General features: G+C 44.1%; 3 protein-coding genes across 12 annotated transcripts in view; 2 read left to right on the top strand and 1 right to left on the bottom strand.

Moving 5' to 3' along the window:
- Positions 1-1189, top strand: part of LOC105565096 — a 3965-nt gene extending 2776 nt beyond the window's left edge. For 2 of the 5 annotated variants that reach the window (XM_012017987.1, XM_012017988.1), the window contains one exon: positions 330-1189. In XM_012017987.1, the coding sequence (XP_011873377.1) occupies positions 509-1165 (657 nt within the window). In that variant the 5' untranslated portion in view covers positions 330-508 and the 3' untranslated portion in view covers positions 1166-1189. The remainder of the gene's footprint in view (positions 1-329) is intronic. The other 3 variants (XM_012017989.1, XM_012017990.1, XM_012017991.1) reach the window with 3 other exon arrangements.
- Positions 1190-1499: 310 nt separating this feature from the next.
- LOC105565095 (inositol polyphosphate 1-phosphatase) lies at positions 1500-4701 on the bottom strand. 5 transcript variants are annotated; one of them, XM_012017983.1, is made up of 5 exons: positions 4535-4701; positions 3369-3622; positions 3006-3276; positions 2584-2752; positions 1500-2372 (listed from the first exon to the last, which is right to left on the bottom strand). In XM_012017983.1, exons 2-5 carry the CDS (start codon positions 3579-3581, stop codon positions 1916-1918), a joined length of 1110 nt encoding a protein of 369 aa, XP_011873373.1. In that variant the 5' UTR covers positions 3582-3622; positions 4535-4701; the 3' UTR covers positions 1500-1915. The 5 variants fall into 5 exon arrangements, with proteins under 5 accessions (XP_011873373.1, XP_011873372.1, XP_011873375.1 ...); XM_012017982.1 differs by having other exon boundaries at positions 4517-4701; XM_012017985.1 differs by lacking the exon at positions 4535-4701 and adding an exon at positions 4105-4510.
- Positions 4702-5495: 794 nt separating this feature from the next.
- LOC105565099 (pyruvate dehydrogenase phosphatase regulatory subunit, mitochondrial) lies at positions 5496-10944 on the top strand. 2 transcript variants are annotated; one of them, XM_012017995.1, is made up of 14 exons: positions 5496-6143; positions 6626-6838; positions 6913-7076; positions 7472-7635; positions 7715-7898; positions 8040-8245; positions 8317-8632; positions 8718-8875; positions 8949-9097; positions 9339-9546; positions 9606-9695; positions 9819-9998; positions 10073-10270; positions 10385-10944. In XM_012017995.1, the coding sequence occupies exons 1-14, from the start codon at positions 5896-5898 to the stop codon at positions 10709-10711; spliced, it is 2805 nt and encodes a 934-aa protein (XP_011873385.1). In that variant the 5' UTR covers positions 5496-5895; the 3' UTR covers positions 10712-10944. The 2 variants fall into 2 exon arrangements, with proteins under 2 accessions (XP_011873385.1, XP_011873386.1); XM_012017996.1 differs by having other exon boundaries at positions 5497-6143; positions 10073-10273; positions 10389-10678.
- Positions 10945-10990: the final 46 nt, after the last annotated feature.

Consider the following 10990-nt stretch of genomic DNA (forward strand, 5'->3'; position numbering starts at 1 on the left):
TATTTTAGATATGTACGGCTAAAAGACGACTTAAAGACGTCTTAAAGATGTCTTTTAGATATGCGTGCTGTATGGGCCGTTAGACGGCGTTATCTAATAGCTGTCTAATAGGCATATCTTCCTTATCTTCATTTCTCACGGGATTGTAAACAACTCGCTGCAAATTCAGTGTTAAACTTGAAAACTTTTAAATTTCGCATAGATTTCTGTAATAATGAATAATTCATAAATTACAAGTGATTAATTAGTCTTCTCATATATCAAATCGCAGTAAATAGGTATATGAAGTGTTGCCTCTATCACGCTGAACTATTTTATTTATTTTCCAGAAAAGAAAACTAGAACACCCTTGAGAGCATCAAAATAAAGATAAGATCCTATAATTGTAAGAAGAAATTGAAGAATAAAACATTAGCATTAATTAAGTTTTACGAGAGCAAACCGAACTCAAAAACATTCAAAGGAATATCAAGAGATTATTAGAAAGAAAAACTTGATTACTGATGCAATGTCGGAAATTTTGAACATGACCAGCAAAAATATGAAAACAATCCACATAGAAAATGCAGAAGAATGCGTTAATATAACTGAAAAAGGTAAGTCACATAATTTGAATTCCACAGCAGAAGAGACACTTCCTAAACAGACATTAGTAGATACAGGTTGTCGGGTGGATGTAACTAGTAATGAGGATCGCAACAATACTGAAAAGAAGTTGAAAGAAAATACTTGGGATATTGTAGTAACAACTTCGCCGGAGGTACAAATGTCTCTATCAAAAGAAAAAGCTGCTCAGACTGATGATATTGAGGACGATAGGGCAAAAAAACTTGAACAACTAAACAATACGAAGGAGACACCTGAAAAAGAATTAACACTGGCTACAGAAGAGACTCTGCTTAACTCCAATGCGGCTTCCAAACAGAATATTGCACACGACGAGTGTGAGATTGATGAAATTGATCAAGAATTGGAAAAGAATTCCCCAATCGCAAAGGACAATGCTAGAGGCAAATTAACACGGACGAAAGAAAAGCTTTCCAAAAAGAAGCAGAATCTAAAAAAACTGGAAATACATTTAGAAAATTTGGAGAAAAGAATCGCAAAACTATTGAATTTTCTGGAACAGAAGGATGCGGAAACGCGGCTGGTTGAAAATGCATAATCACGGAATATAAACGACGAACTAAGAACTAACTTGGCGCAGAAGGAACGCGAGATGACTGAATTTATAGAGAATCGAGACAAAACTGTAACCAAATATAAACCTTTCAAGAATGATGGTTACGATAGCACGTTGGAAGAAGAAGTTTCAGCTCAACGTCAACCGAAACAGCAAGGAAAGAAGACCGTCTTATCTACGAGGAAGAAAAATACACCGGTCGAATTGTCCGAGTCTTCTCGTGGACAATTTGCTCAAGGAAATTGAACCTGTCACAACCAGCATGCCTTTGCCAACTCGAATTTTGAGGAATCGGAAGAAAGCTAAGAGAAACATATATGTATAAGATATATTCAAATATTTTGTATACACTTAAAGAAAGCCTGATAACAGAGTACAAAACGAAAACAGGAACAGTCATGTAACGTAATAATAATAAAGTAGTAGTATATGTTAACATAACTTTTATACATATTGTATGCTAGATATATAAAGGTAGTAATAAATAACAAATGTAACTGTCATATTTTTACGAGTATTACATGTAAAACCAAATTATATAACTGTTCTATGCATATTAAACGATCTCTCTCTCTCTCTCTATATATATATATATTTGGACTGTATTAATTTATTATATCACATAATTAACGATTAGAGCTACATCAATTAGCAAATAATCCATTTATCAAATTAACAAATATATTAGTTTTATTACTGAATATATATTAATAAATATCTTCGTCGTGTCTATTAACGAGATGATCTGCTTAAAATACCTTTGAAGGTTTCCAGAATTTGAGGATCTCTGTAGGCTATCAAGCCTGCGCGATTGGAGAAGTTTGTGCCGATGGGTAAATAGTTCACGCTCAGATTATCCGAATCTGGATTCACGATAAATTCTTTAAACTCGATGATACTTCCGCCGACCGATGACAGGAGGGCCTGCGGTCCACACGTGTCCCACTTGTAAGTGGAACCTTTCGACAAGATGTAGGCGGCAGCTTGCCCAATAGCAACGCTCAGTATCTTGTATCCTGCCCCCGCTACCTCTACCAATCTGAACCCACTGTTTAGCAGCTTCGATTTTACGTCTGCGTCTTCGAAGCGGCTGAGCAAAATAATTTTATCGACGTTGCTGCACGTATCACTTATGGAAGACTTGGCGATGCCAGCACTCAGAAAACCCCAGTAACACTTTCCTGTCCATCTGTTCAATCAATAGTGTGTAATGAAGCAGAGAGCATGAGGCTTACATTTCTTCTGATAACAAAAGTACGCAGTTTATATTGCAAGCACAAAGGCAAATCAGCCTCGGCAAACACGTTTGAAAACACATAAAGATGCCCAGAATAAAAAGTGAAGATCTTATATATTCTACAATTATCAAGCTTATCGTTTCACTCCAGGTTTGTACTTACTGCGAGTCCACATTGGCGCAAAAAGGTTGATTAACTACACCCAAAACTGGTACTCCCGTACTTTTCTTGTACGCACCAATTAAGACAGTGACGCAACGCAACCCGCTCAAATGTATACCGGTCTGCTCGTCCACTGCCTCCGTCGCGCTTATGTAATCTGCCGTTGAATCTACAAACGTTCCACGAATTACTTCACAGGCATGCATTATCAAACTGCAAGACGAACAGAAATTCTTACAAGCGTTGCGTCTCAGTTTACAGGCCAATTACGATTCTTAGTAACAAGAGAGTCATAGTTTTTTTACCATAATACTGTCCGACTTTTTTTTCAGTCTTGCCCTAAATTAATGTACATTTACTAAGTATCAATCGTATACATGTAATCCAGGATTATTACTTTTGTCATGCGCTCGCCTACCTACCGATTGGATCTATCCAAATACCAAGATCGTCTACATTGATCTCGAAATCATTGGGGAAGTCTAACGTGATTGGCACGTCTGAAAGTTGAACGTCCTTATGGACCTCGGCAGCGAGCAATTCTGCCGCCACAGCGTCGTTGCTCATGACTTTCGTCAGTAGCTGTGTCGTGTCTTTGCTGCACGAGCAGACCTCAACGATAATAGATTCCCCCATGGTGTTGCTGAACACATTGGTTTCCTCGCCCTGCACTAGCTTGGCCAACTCTGGAAACTGTGGCGATAAGTTTGCAGTTTAATCAGTTCGGACAAGTTGTTTTCGCCGGCGCTCCGTACTTCTGCATTCAGAGATCTCGCTGTACCCACCTCAATCTCTATGTCGTGCCTGATGGTCTCCTGAATGAGAACATCGGCCAACGTCTTGAAGTCCTGGAAGAAACGAGGGTTTTTCTCTTCCAAGGACTTCTCCTGCACCAACAACTGAAAGAGGGCCTCCTTTTGCCGGCAGGTCCTGGCAATGTTGGCCGCCTTCTCCGATGCTTGTAGAAGTACCTTTAACAGCCGGCTGCCGCTTTTCATTTTTCCCTCGCGAAAAGTCTACGCGGCGCAGAGGACGTTTGCTGAAAAATTCAAATAATTCCCAGGTTATTGTCGCGCGCGCACGTACTGAATGAGAAAGGATTGTAAGGCACCGCTGCCACCGATCGTACGCGAGCGTTACGGCGCGTCGACAAGGGCACGGTATCACGCGCCGAAAGCGCGCTGCTCCGATTATCGTGCTCCGCGGTGACACACGAAGGAACCGTGTACAAAATCGGGCGTATCCTTCGAGAACCATCGAAGGAAACCGCGGCATCGGCCGTTAGCGAGGAAACCGGCACTTCGCACCGAGACAGTATCGCGCGTGGTCGTTCTCGTTCCCGAGTTAACAATTGTACGAGTACATACCTTTGTCGGCCAGTGAATAGCTTCTTTTCACGTAATAATTAAACGGTATTTACATACTTAAACTTGTGTCGGGCTTTCTGTTATTGAACTTTCCACCGCGACGGTGCCGCGCGTGATCGTAAGCGCGCCAGAAGTCGCTCTCGATCTCGATTACCTTACAGGATTATACCGTGCGGCAGGAGAAACCTTGCAAGCTCCACTGGATGTGTGTGTACGTGTGAAAAATTAAAGATATTGATTTTCTCTATAAATATAGCACACGTAAGGCATCCTTGTGCATTAAACGGTGGCCGATAATCACTTCAAAATAGCGCCGCTATCTAGGAACACAAATAATTTCATTCCGCCGCGAGGAAGCGGCCACGGGCAAAAGTCTCGGGGCGATCGCTTCGTAGGGCGATTTCAATTTTTAACTGCAACCGAGAGTCACGCGAGACGCAATAAAAGCGCGCCTCCGTGGAATATTCGTGGGTCGGAAAGTCTCGCGCACGTGTCGTTGTCTTTTTTGAAAAAGTGTTTGCTGCCAGGCAAACGTCAATGAAGGTGCGAGATAAAAAGTAGCGAACCTTTTGTTCCTCTTTTACCTAAATTTAGCGTACAAACGAGCGACACACGCAAGAGCAGTTTACACACAACGCGGTACGCACTGCACGATTATTTTCACGATGACGTGCGTGGACGCGAGTGCACGTCAATCGAAACATCTCTCGGCCTACTCTGCACCGCAGTCTGCGTGCGCAGTGCGCAATGACGGGGGGGAGCCACGAAAGCCGCGCTCTCGCGGGCTCGTTTCAACTCACCGGTACCAGAGAGAAACCGGTAGTCGATTCTTATTTCAGTATCATCTTAAGTGTTGTCTTAAGACGCTAATACGGCTCTGTGATTGGTTGAAAACACATTAAGAGTATACTTAAGATGATCTTAAATATAAAAACGGACTATGAATACCGGCCTGAGAGCGGCCATCCCGGCTTAAATTTAGTCTGGACTCGCACCAAAAGGCCAAATTTGTCGATAAAATCGGATATATTTAGTACAGACTCGCTTCTAGGGGCAACGCTGTCGGTAAGGGGCAAAGTGTGTAGTGGTCTCGTCTTCACCCGGGCCTTTGGCGATCTGTCTATTAATCTGTGCCTGCAGTATGTATGTACATACATACTATATGATTGGGCGCACCTATAAAATTGACGTCCAGAATTTGAAAGAGACAAGAGACGATCAGTTAAAGTGAAATTACAGTAAATCTACATTGACAGAAACAAACGTAAGAAAACATAAAAAGACCAATGTTTCTACCAATGCAGATAAACTTTAATTTTTAAACTTTAATTTACTTTCATATCTTCGTACAACTAGAAGAAAAGAGCAAGTTGAACCGACATTAAAATTAATCTGCGTTGATAGAAATGGACATTGACACTTGATTTGCTACGCGAGAAATTTTTCAGTGCGTATTGATTGGCTGCAGGCTAGAGAATTTCTGGAGACTCGCTAGCGTTTCTAACCCGCGGCAAATCGGCACGCTCGACAAACTTGTCTACGCACAAGTGAAGTTGGTCCTGAGTGCAGAAAGTGCGAGATGCAGCCGTGCAGAATGCCGCGTGCACTGTGCGGTCGTGTCGACGCGCGTTCGCAGATGATTTGCCTTCGCTGTTATGACCGTAACATATCAATTTGTTGCAGAAATGGAAAGATCGACGTGACACAAAGATAGTAAGAGGGACGATCTATATGTAAAGGTGTCCGAGATAACTCCACAGCTTGGAAGTGTTCAACAACAACAACAAGACTGATACAGTCGTCAACACCAAGGATGTCTGGCTGCGCGAGAACCGTATTTATTGTATTCCTCGTGGCTCGGGGACAATTATAGAAACACCACGTAGATCAGTAGAGGCGTTTACTTGACAATCTCGCCTGCTGCCGCCCGATAATCGGTTGGAAGATGTGGAAGCAATCCAAACTGTTGTACAGTAGATGCGCGGCGCGTGGAAGGAGGACCGTCTCTCGCGGTTACAAAACGGGAGAGGCGACGACGAGAGTGACTGACGCGGCGTCGGAGGACCAGGAACATGCGCTCCCCAAGGAGGCGCGAGTTGTCATATGCGGCGGCGGAGTCATGGGGGGCGCCGTGGCCTACCACTTGTCCCTCGTAGGACTGGGGCCGGAGACTATTTTGCTAGAGAGTGGCAGGTACACGAGAACACCTCCAAATGTGTTATTCTATAGCGCGTTCGGAAGCTTGCACTGGTGCGCGCACCAAGGCTCGTTCAGAATCTACTCTTACATCTATGGCCGTCCCTTGTGGAGAAAAACGCTCAAGTTTTGGGTGTTAACACTCAATTGTCCGAATTCACTCTCGAATTTGGGTGTAAATATTTCAATCTGGGTGTCTACGTCGTTGTCAGAAGTCGGAACTGTATGTTGATCCCTTTCCTTTCTGGGTGGAAGAAACAGGACCGGCATATAGTCTTAAAAACCTTTTGGAATGCTTCTTAGCCAGTAAAATGATTTCCATAGCATTCACAACATGTACTTGAGATCCCTTATGGAAAGAACACTCGAGTTTTGGGTGCTAACGCTCGATTGTCCAAATTTACTCTCGAAATTGGATGTAAATATTTAAATCTAGATGTTTTTACGCTGCAGCAAAGATGTTTTGTATGTCTCACTAGACTGGGAGGTGGGACGACGTGGCACGCGTCAGGACTGGTAGGAGCCTTCAAGCCCAGCCTGGCTCAAGTGAAGCTCACCCAGGACAGCATCGCTTTGTACAAGGAGCTGGAGAAGAAGGGTCTCTCCACAGGATGGAAGCAGTGCGGCAGTCTTTCGTTGGCGCGAACAAGGGATCGCATGACCTCGTTCAGGCGAATGAAGGCGCAATCTGTGTAAATATTCACCGCGGACAACGGTACTGCGATACTGCCGACATTTCTGTTTTTATTTCACTGATTACCATCAGGTCGCGCGATATCGAGTGTCACTTGGTCTCGCCCGAAGAAATTCGAGATCTGTGCCCGCTGTTGCACATCGAGGATCTGATTGGAGGTTTGTGGATCCCGGGGGATGGCGTCGGTGATCCCTATCAGATCTGCTTGACGTTGATCCAGGAGGCGCAACAAAGAGGTGTCGTACGATTAAAGAGATCAGGATATTCAGAAGTTGACTCGTGCCCATTTCTTTCTATCAATGCAGATTAATTTTAATCTGCGGCTCTTTGTCCTTTATTCCTTCAAATTTGTGTTTGTCACATGTGAACTATACGAATTTTAATAATTTGTTGATTTTAATCCCTGTTTAACTAGGCTTTTATCTTTTCCCAATTTCTGAGACTAGAAAAAGATGAAAAGTAATTTAAGCCGAGATCAAAGTTGATCCCCTATTGCATTAACCAAACATTTGCCCAATATTTGGTTGTATTGGGCCAATATTTAGCCAATGCACTATGCTACTAGAGTCTGCATTGATAGAAATGGGCATTGCGAACGTCGAGTTAAATTCTCATTGTACTCATTGTACAGGTGTTACGGTGTACGAGAATTGCGCGGTTACGAGAGTCGTCAATCAGAACAGCCAGGTAGAAGCGGTGGAGACGAGCCGCGGCACCGTCAAGTGCCAGCACTTTGTAAATTGCGCTGGATTTTGGGCACGGAACGTGGGTAAACTCAGCGAGCCATACGTCAAGGTTGGTATCCGACATATCCGGTTTGTCAAGCGCGAAGAGTTCTCTGGCGGAAGAAGATAGCACCTTGCTCGTTTTCCAGGTACCGCTCCATCCGGTGGAACACTATTATTTACACACTAAGCCTATTGCTAATTTAGATCCGATGGTACCCGTTATACGCGACTTGGACGGCTACATCTACTTCCGAGAGAACAACGGGCGGCTGTTGGCCGGTGGTTTCGAGCCGGTCGCAAAACCAGCGTTCGAAGACGGGATGATTCCTGGTTAGAATAAGAATTCTCCCGGATGTTAAATTAATTTTGCTCCAACTTGATACCAGATTAATCTATGAGCTATTTAAACCACGACGATGATTTATTCTTAATGTGATTACCGGTGTCGGATGTTCTTCGTTTTCATTTTAGAGAGCACGGATAAGCGATTTTTACCGGAGGACTGGGATCACTTTCATATTCTGCTGGAACAGATGCTGCACAGAATTCCAAGTTTAGGAAACGCGGTTCTGGAGAGGCTCTGCAACGGGCCCGAGGCGTTCTCCCCGGACTGCAGGTGGATCGTGGGAGAGGCGCCGGAAATACGTAATTACTACATCGCCGCCGGAATGAAAACGGTTAGTTAATTAGATCGCTTAATCTCATCGGCACCCCGGGATCCCACGATATAGATGATGGTGTTCCAAAGGTCGGAATATCCGCTGCCGGCGGAGTCGGTCGCGCAACGGCGGAATTGATAGTTAACGGCTCGACTTCGTTAGATATGTACGAGCTAGATGTCTCGCGTTTCCTCGGCTTGCACAACAATCGCAAGTTCCTGCGCGACCGGGTGCGCGAGGTGCCTGGGATGCACTACGCGCTGCAGTATCCGCATCACGAGTTCAAGACCGGGAGGAACCTGAGGATGTCGCCGATTTATCCGAAGCTCAGAGACGCGGGCGCCGTTTTCGGCCAGGTCATGGGCTACGAGAGACCGTCCTGGTTTCAGCCGGACGAGGACTGCGGTAATTTTTCCACGTACCGTCACTGTCCGTCTTCAGAGCTCGGAGTTCCGTTCCACTCCGTACTACAAATGCGTATTGTCAATAGATCTGGAGTTCCCCGACGGTTTCCAGAGATACAAAATAGCTTACACGAATACCTTCGGTAAGCCACCCTGGTTCGACGCGGTCGCGCAAGAATACGCTGCCTGCAGAGAAGCGATCGGTCTCAGTGATTATTCCTCCTTCACCAAAATCGACTTATGGGTAACTATCCGTGTATATATCTCTGCTGGTGAACGTGCGATAAGGTACCAACACCTCGCCTTTTGTGTTGCAGTCCAACGACACGGAAGTCGTGGATTTGTTGCAGTACTTGTGCTCAAATGACGTGGACGTGCCCGTGGGAAGTATTATTCATACCGGTATGCAAAATCACCGTGGTGGTTACGAAAATGACTGTAGTTTAGCACGGATCGCACCGAATCAGTAAGTCGCGATGGACAGATCTGCATCGCACACGTGGTAGTAGTCCGTTCATTGATAGTACAACCGAAAAGATGTGATTCTGCACGAAAAAGTAAAAAAGTTACCATGAGTTTCTCTGACGACTTTTAAAGAGATTGAATTTGAAAATTTTAAGAATTGGTGAACCGCGCTCTTGGTTGTGTCATCAATAACGTGGATCACTAAAGAAATATATGACCACTTTCGGAAACTCTTTCGTCAGTTACATGATGATCGCTCCGACCATTCAACAAACGCGTTGCAAGAACTGGATCCGCCGTCATCTACCGGCGGACGGTTCTGTCGCCGTGTCGGACGTCACGTCGGCGTACACTGCGATTTGCATAATGGGACCGGCTACCAGAAAACTGTTAACTGAATTGACGGACATAGATTTAAATCCAAAAAACTTCCCGTTCTTTACATTCAAGGTAATCGAATTAAAAAATGCAAATTACGTTATCATCCGCTCACTCCTCTTTTTCATCAGGAATTGGATGTCGGACTTGCCAATGGCATTCGTACAATGAATTTAACGCACACCGGAGAGCTCGGCTACGTCCTGTATATTCCAAACGAGGTAAAAGCCCCAAACGACTCGAGCCTCTATCGCACGGTCTTATTCTTTCGAGTTGTACCGGCATGAAAAACAATTTTCTGTGGTTTGTAAAGCGCGTTCCACATCCAGATTTCATAATTTCAGTTTGCACTGCACGTTTACACAAGACTGATAGAGGCCGGAGCGAAATACGGGGTGAAACATGCCGGTTATTACGCGACGAGAGCGTTACGTGTTGAGAAGTTTTACGCGTTTTGGGGACAAGATCTGGATACCTTCACCACCCCCTTAGAATGCGGAAGGTCGTGGAGAGTGAAATTCGATGTAAATACTACTTTCAAGGATTGAACAGCTTAAAGTTGCTACGCGCGAATCTGTATGAGACTTTCATTTCGCAGAAGGAAGTCGACTTTATAGGCAGAGATGCTCTTTTAAGGCAGCGCGAGCAAGGAGTCAAACGCAAGTACGTACAACTACTGTTGAATGATCACGACCTCGAGTTCGATACTTGGAGCTGGGGTGGCGAGCCTATCTATCGAAACGGAAAGTATTGTGGAATGACGACGACCACGGGTTACGGGTTTACGTTCAAAAAACAGGTAAATTTAGCTTCTCTCGCATGCTTTTTAAAGGAAAAAGAGAAATTAAAAATTTACAAGAGCGTCGCCATAGTTTTTTTTTATCGAGATAAATTTATCGAACGATATTCGACAGGTGTGTCTTGGGTTCGTGCAAAATTTCGACTTGAAAGGCCAACCGCAGGAGGTGACCAACGAGTACATATTGTCGGGCGATTACGAAGTGAACGTCGCGGGTATCATGTACCCTGCGAAGTGTCACCTGCACAGTCCGAATTTACCGACCAAGTTCCCCGACAAAGAGAGAGACGCTTATCACGCTACGCGCGACCAACAGTCTTTGTAATCTCCCGTTTAGAAATAACGCTTCAAAGTCTGTACAAACGATGTATATATAGCAAAAGATTGAATAAATCGTTTAATAAGTATCACTCAAAAATGACTACATCGAAAATCTAAAAATTGCAGTAGAAATTCGTCCAGGCCAAACAATTGTGTAAATAAATTACATTGAGCCTGTTGCCTGAGTCATTACGTAATTACTTGCACATAAAAAAATCATACTTATACATATACTAGTGTCCTACGCTATGTCGCCGATTTCAAAACCTATCGTATACTTAGCCAATAACTTCTTAAGCATATACTTCTCTCTACAATATCTATACGTCCCTTGTACAATATCTTCTAATGCTTATATACCTCTTTCGGGAATACAGATTTCCATTAAGTCTTACG

Source organism: Vollenhovia emeryi, unplaced genomic scaffold, assembly GCF_000949405.1.
Source record: "Vollenhovia emeryi isolate VEMERY1.0 unplaced genomic scaffold, V.emery_V1.0 DF939155.1, whole genome shotgun sequence".
NCBI classification, from domain to species: domain Eukaryota; kingdom Metazoa; phylum Arthropoda; class Insecta; order Hymenoptera; family Formicidae; genus Vollenhovia; species Vollenhovia emeryi.

What these genes read in the sequence shown, in the direction of transcription:
- LOC105565095 (XM_012017983.1), bottom strand. Translation starts at nt 3,581, where the DNA reads ATGAAAAGCGGCAGCCGGCTGTTAAAGGTACTTCTACAAGCATCGGAG. An exon ending in GGCACGACATAGAGATTGAG is followed by an intron (nt 3,277 to 3,368) that starts GTGGGTACAGCG and finishes TTATCGCCACAG; the next exon opens with TTTCCAGAGTTGGCCAAGCT. An exon ending in TGCGCCAATGTGGACTCGCA is followed by an intron (nt 2,373 to 2,583) that starts GTAAGTACAAAC and finishes TTGATTGAACAG; the next exon opens with ATGGACAGGAAAGTGTTACT.
- LOC105565099 (XM_012017995.1), top strand. Translation starts at nt 5,896, where the DNA reads ATGTGGAAGCAATCCAAACTGTTGTACAGTAGATGCGCGGCGCGTGGA. An exon ending in CGAAGACGGGATGATTCCTG is followed by an intron (nt 7,899 to 8,039) that starts GTTAGAATAAGA and finishes TTTTCATTTTAG; the next exon opens with AGAGCACGGATAAGCGATTT. An exon ending in TCGCCGCCGGAATGAAAACG is followed by an intron (nt 8,246 to 8,316) that starts GTTAGTTAATTA and finishes GGTGTTCCAAAG; the next exon opens with GTCGGAATATCCGCTGCCGG.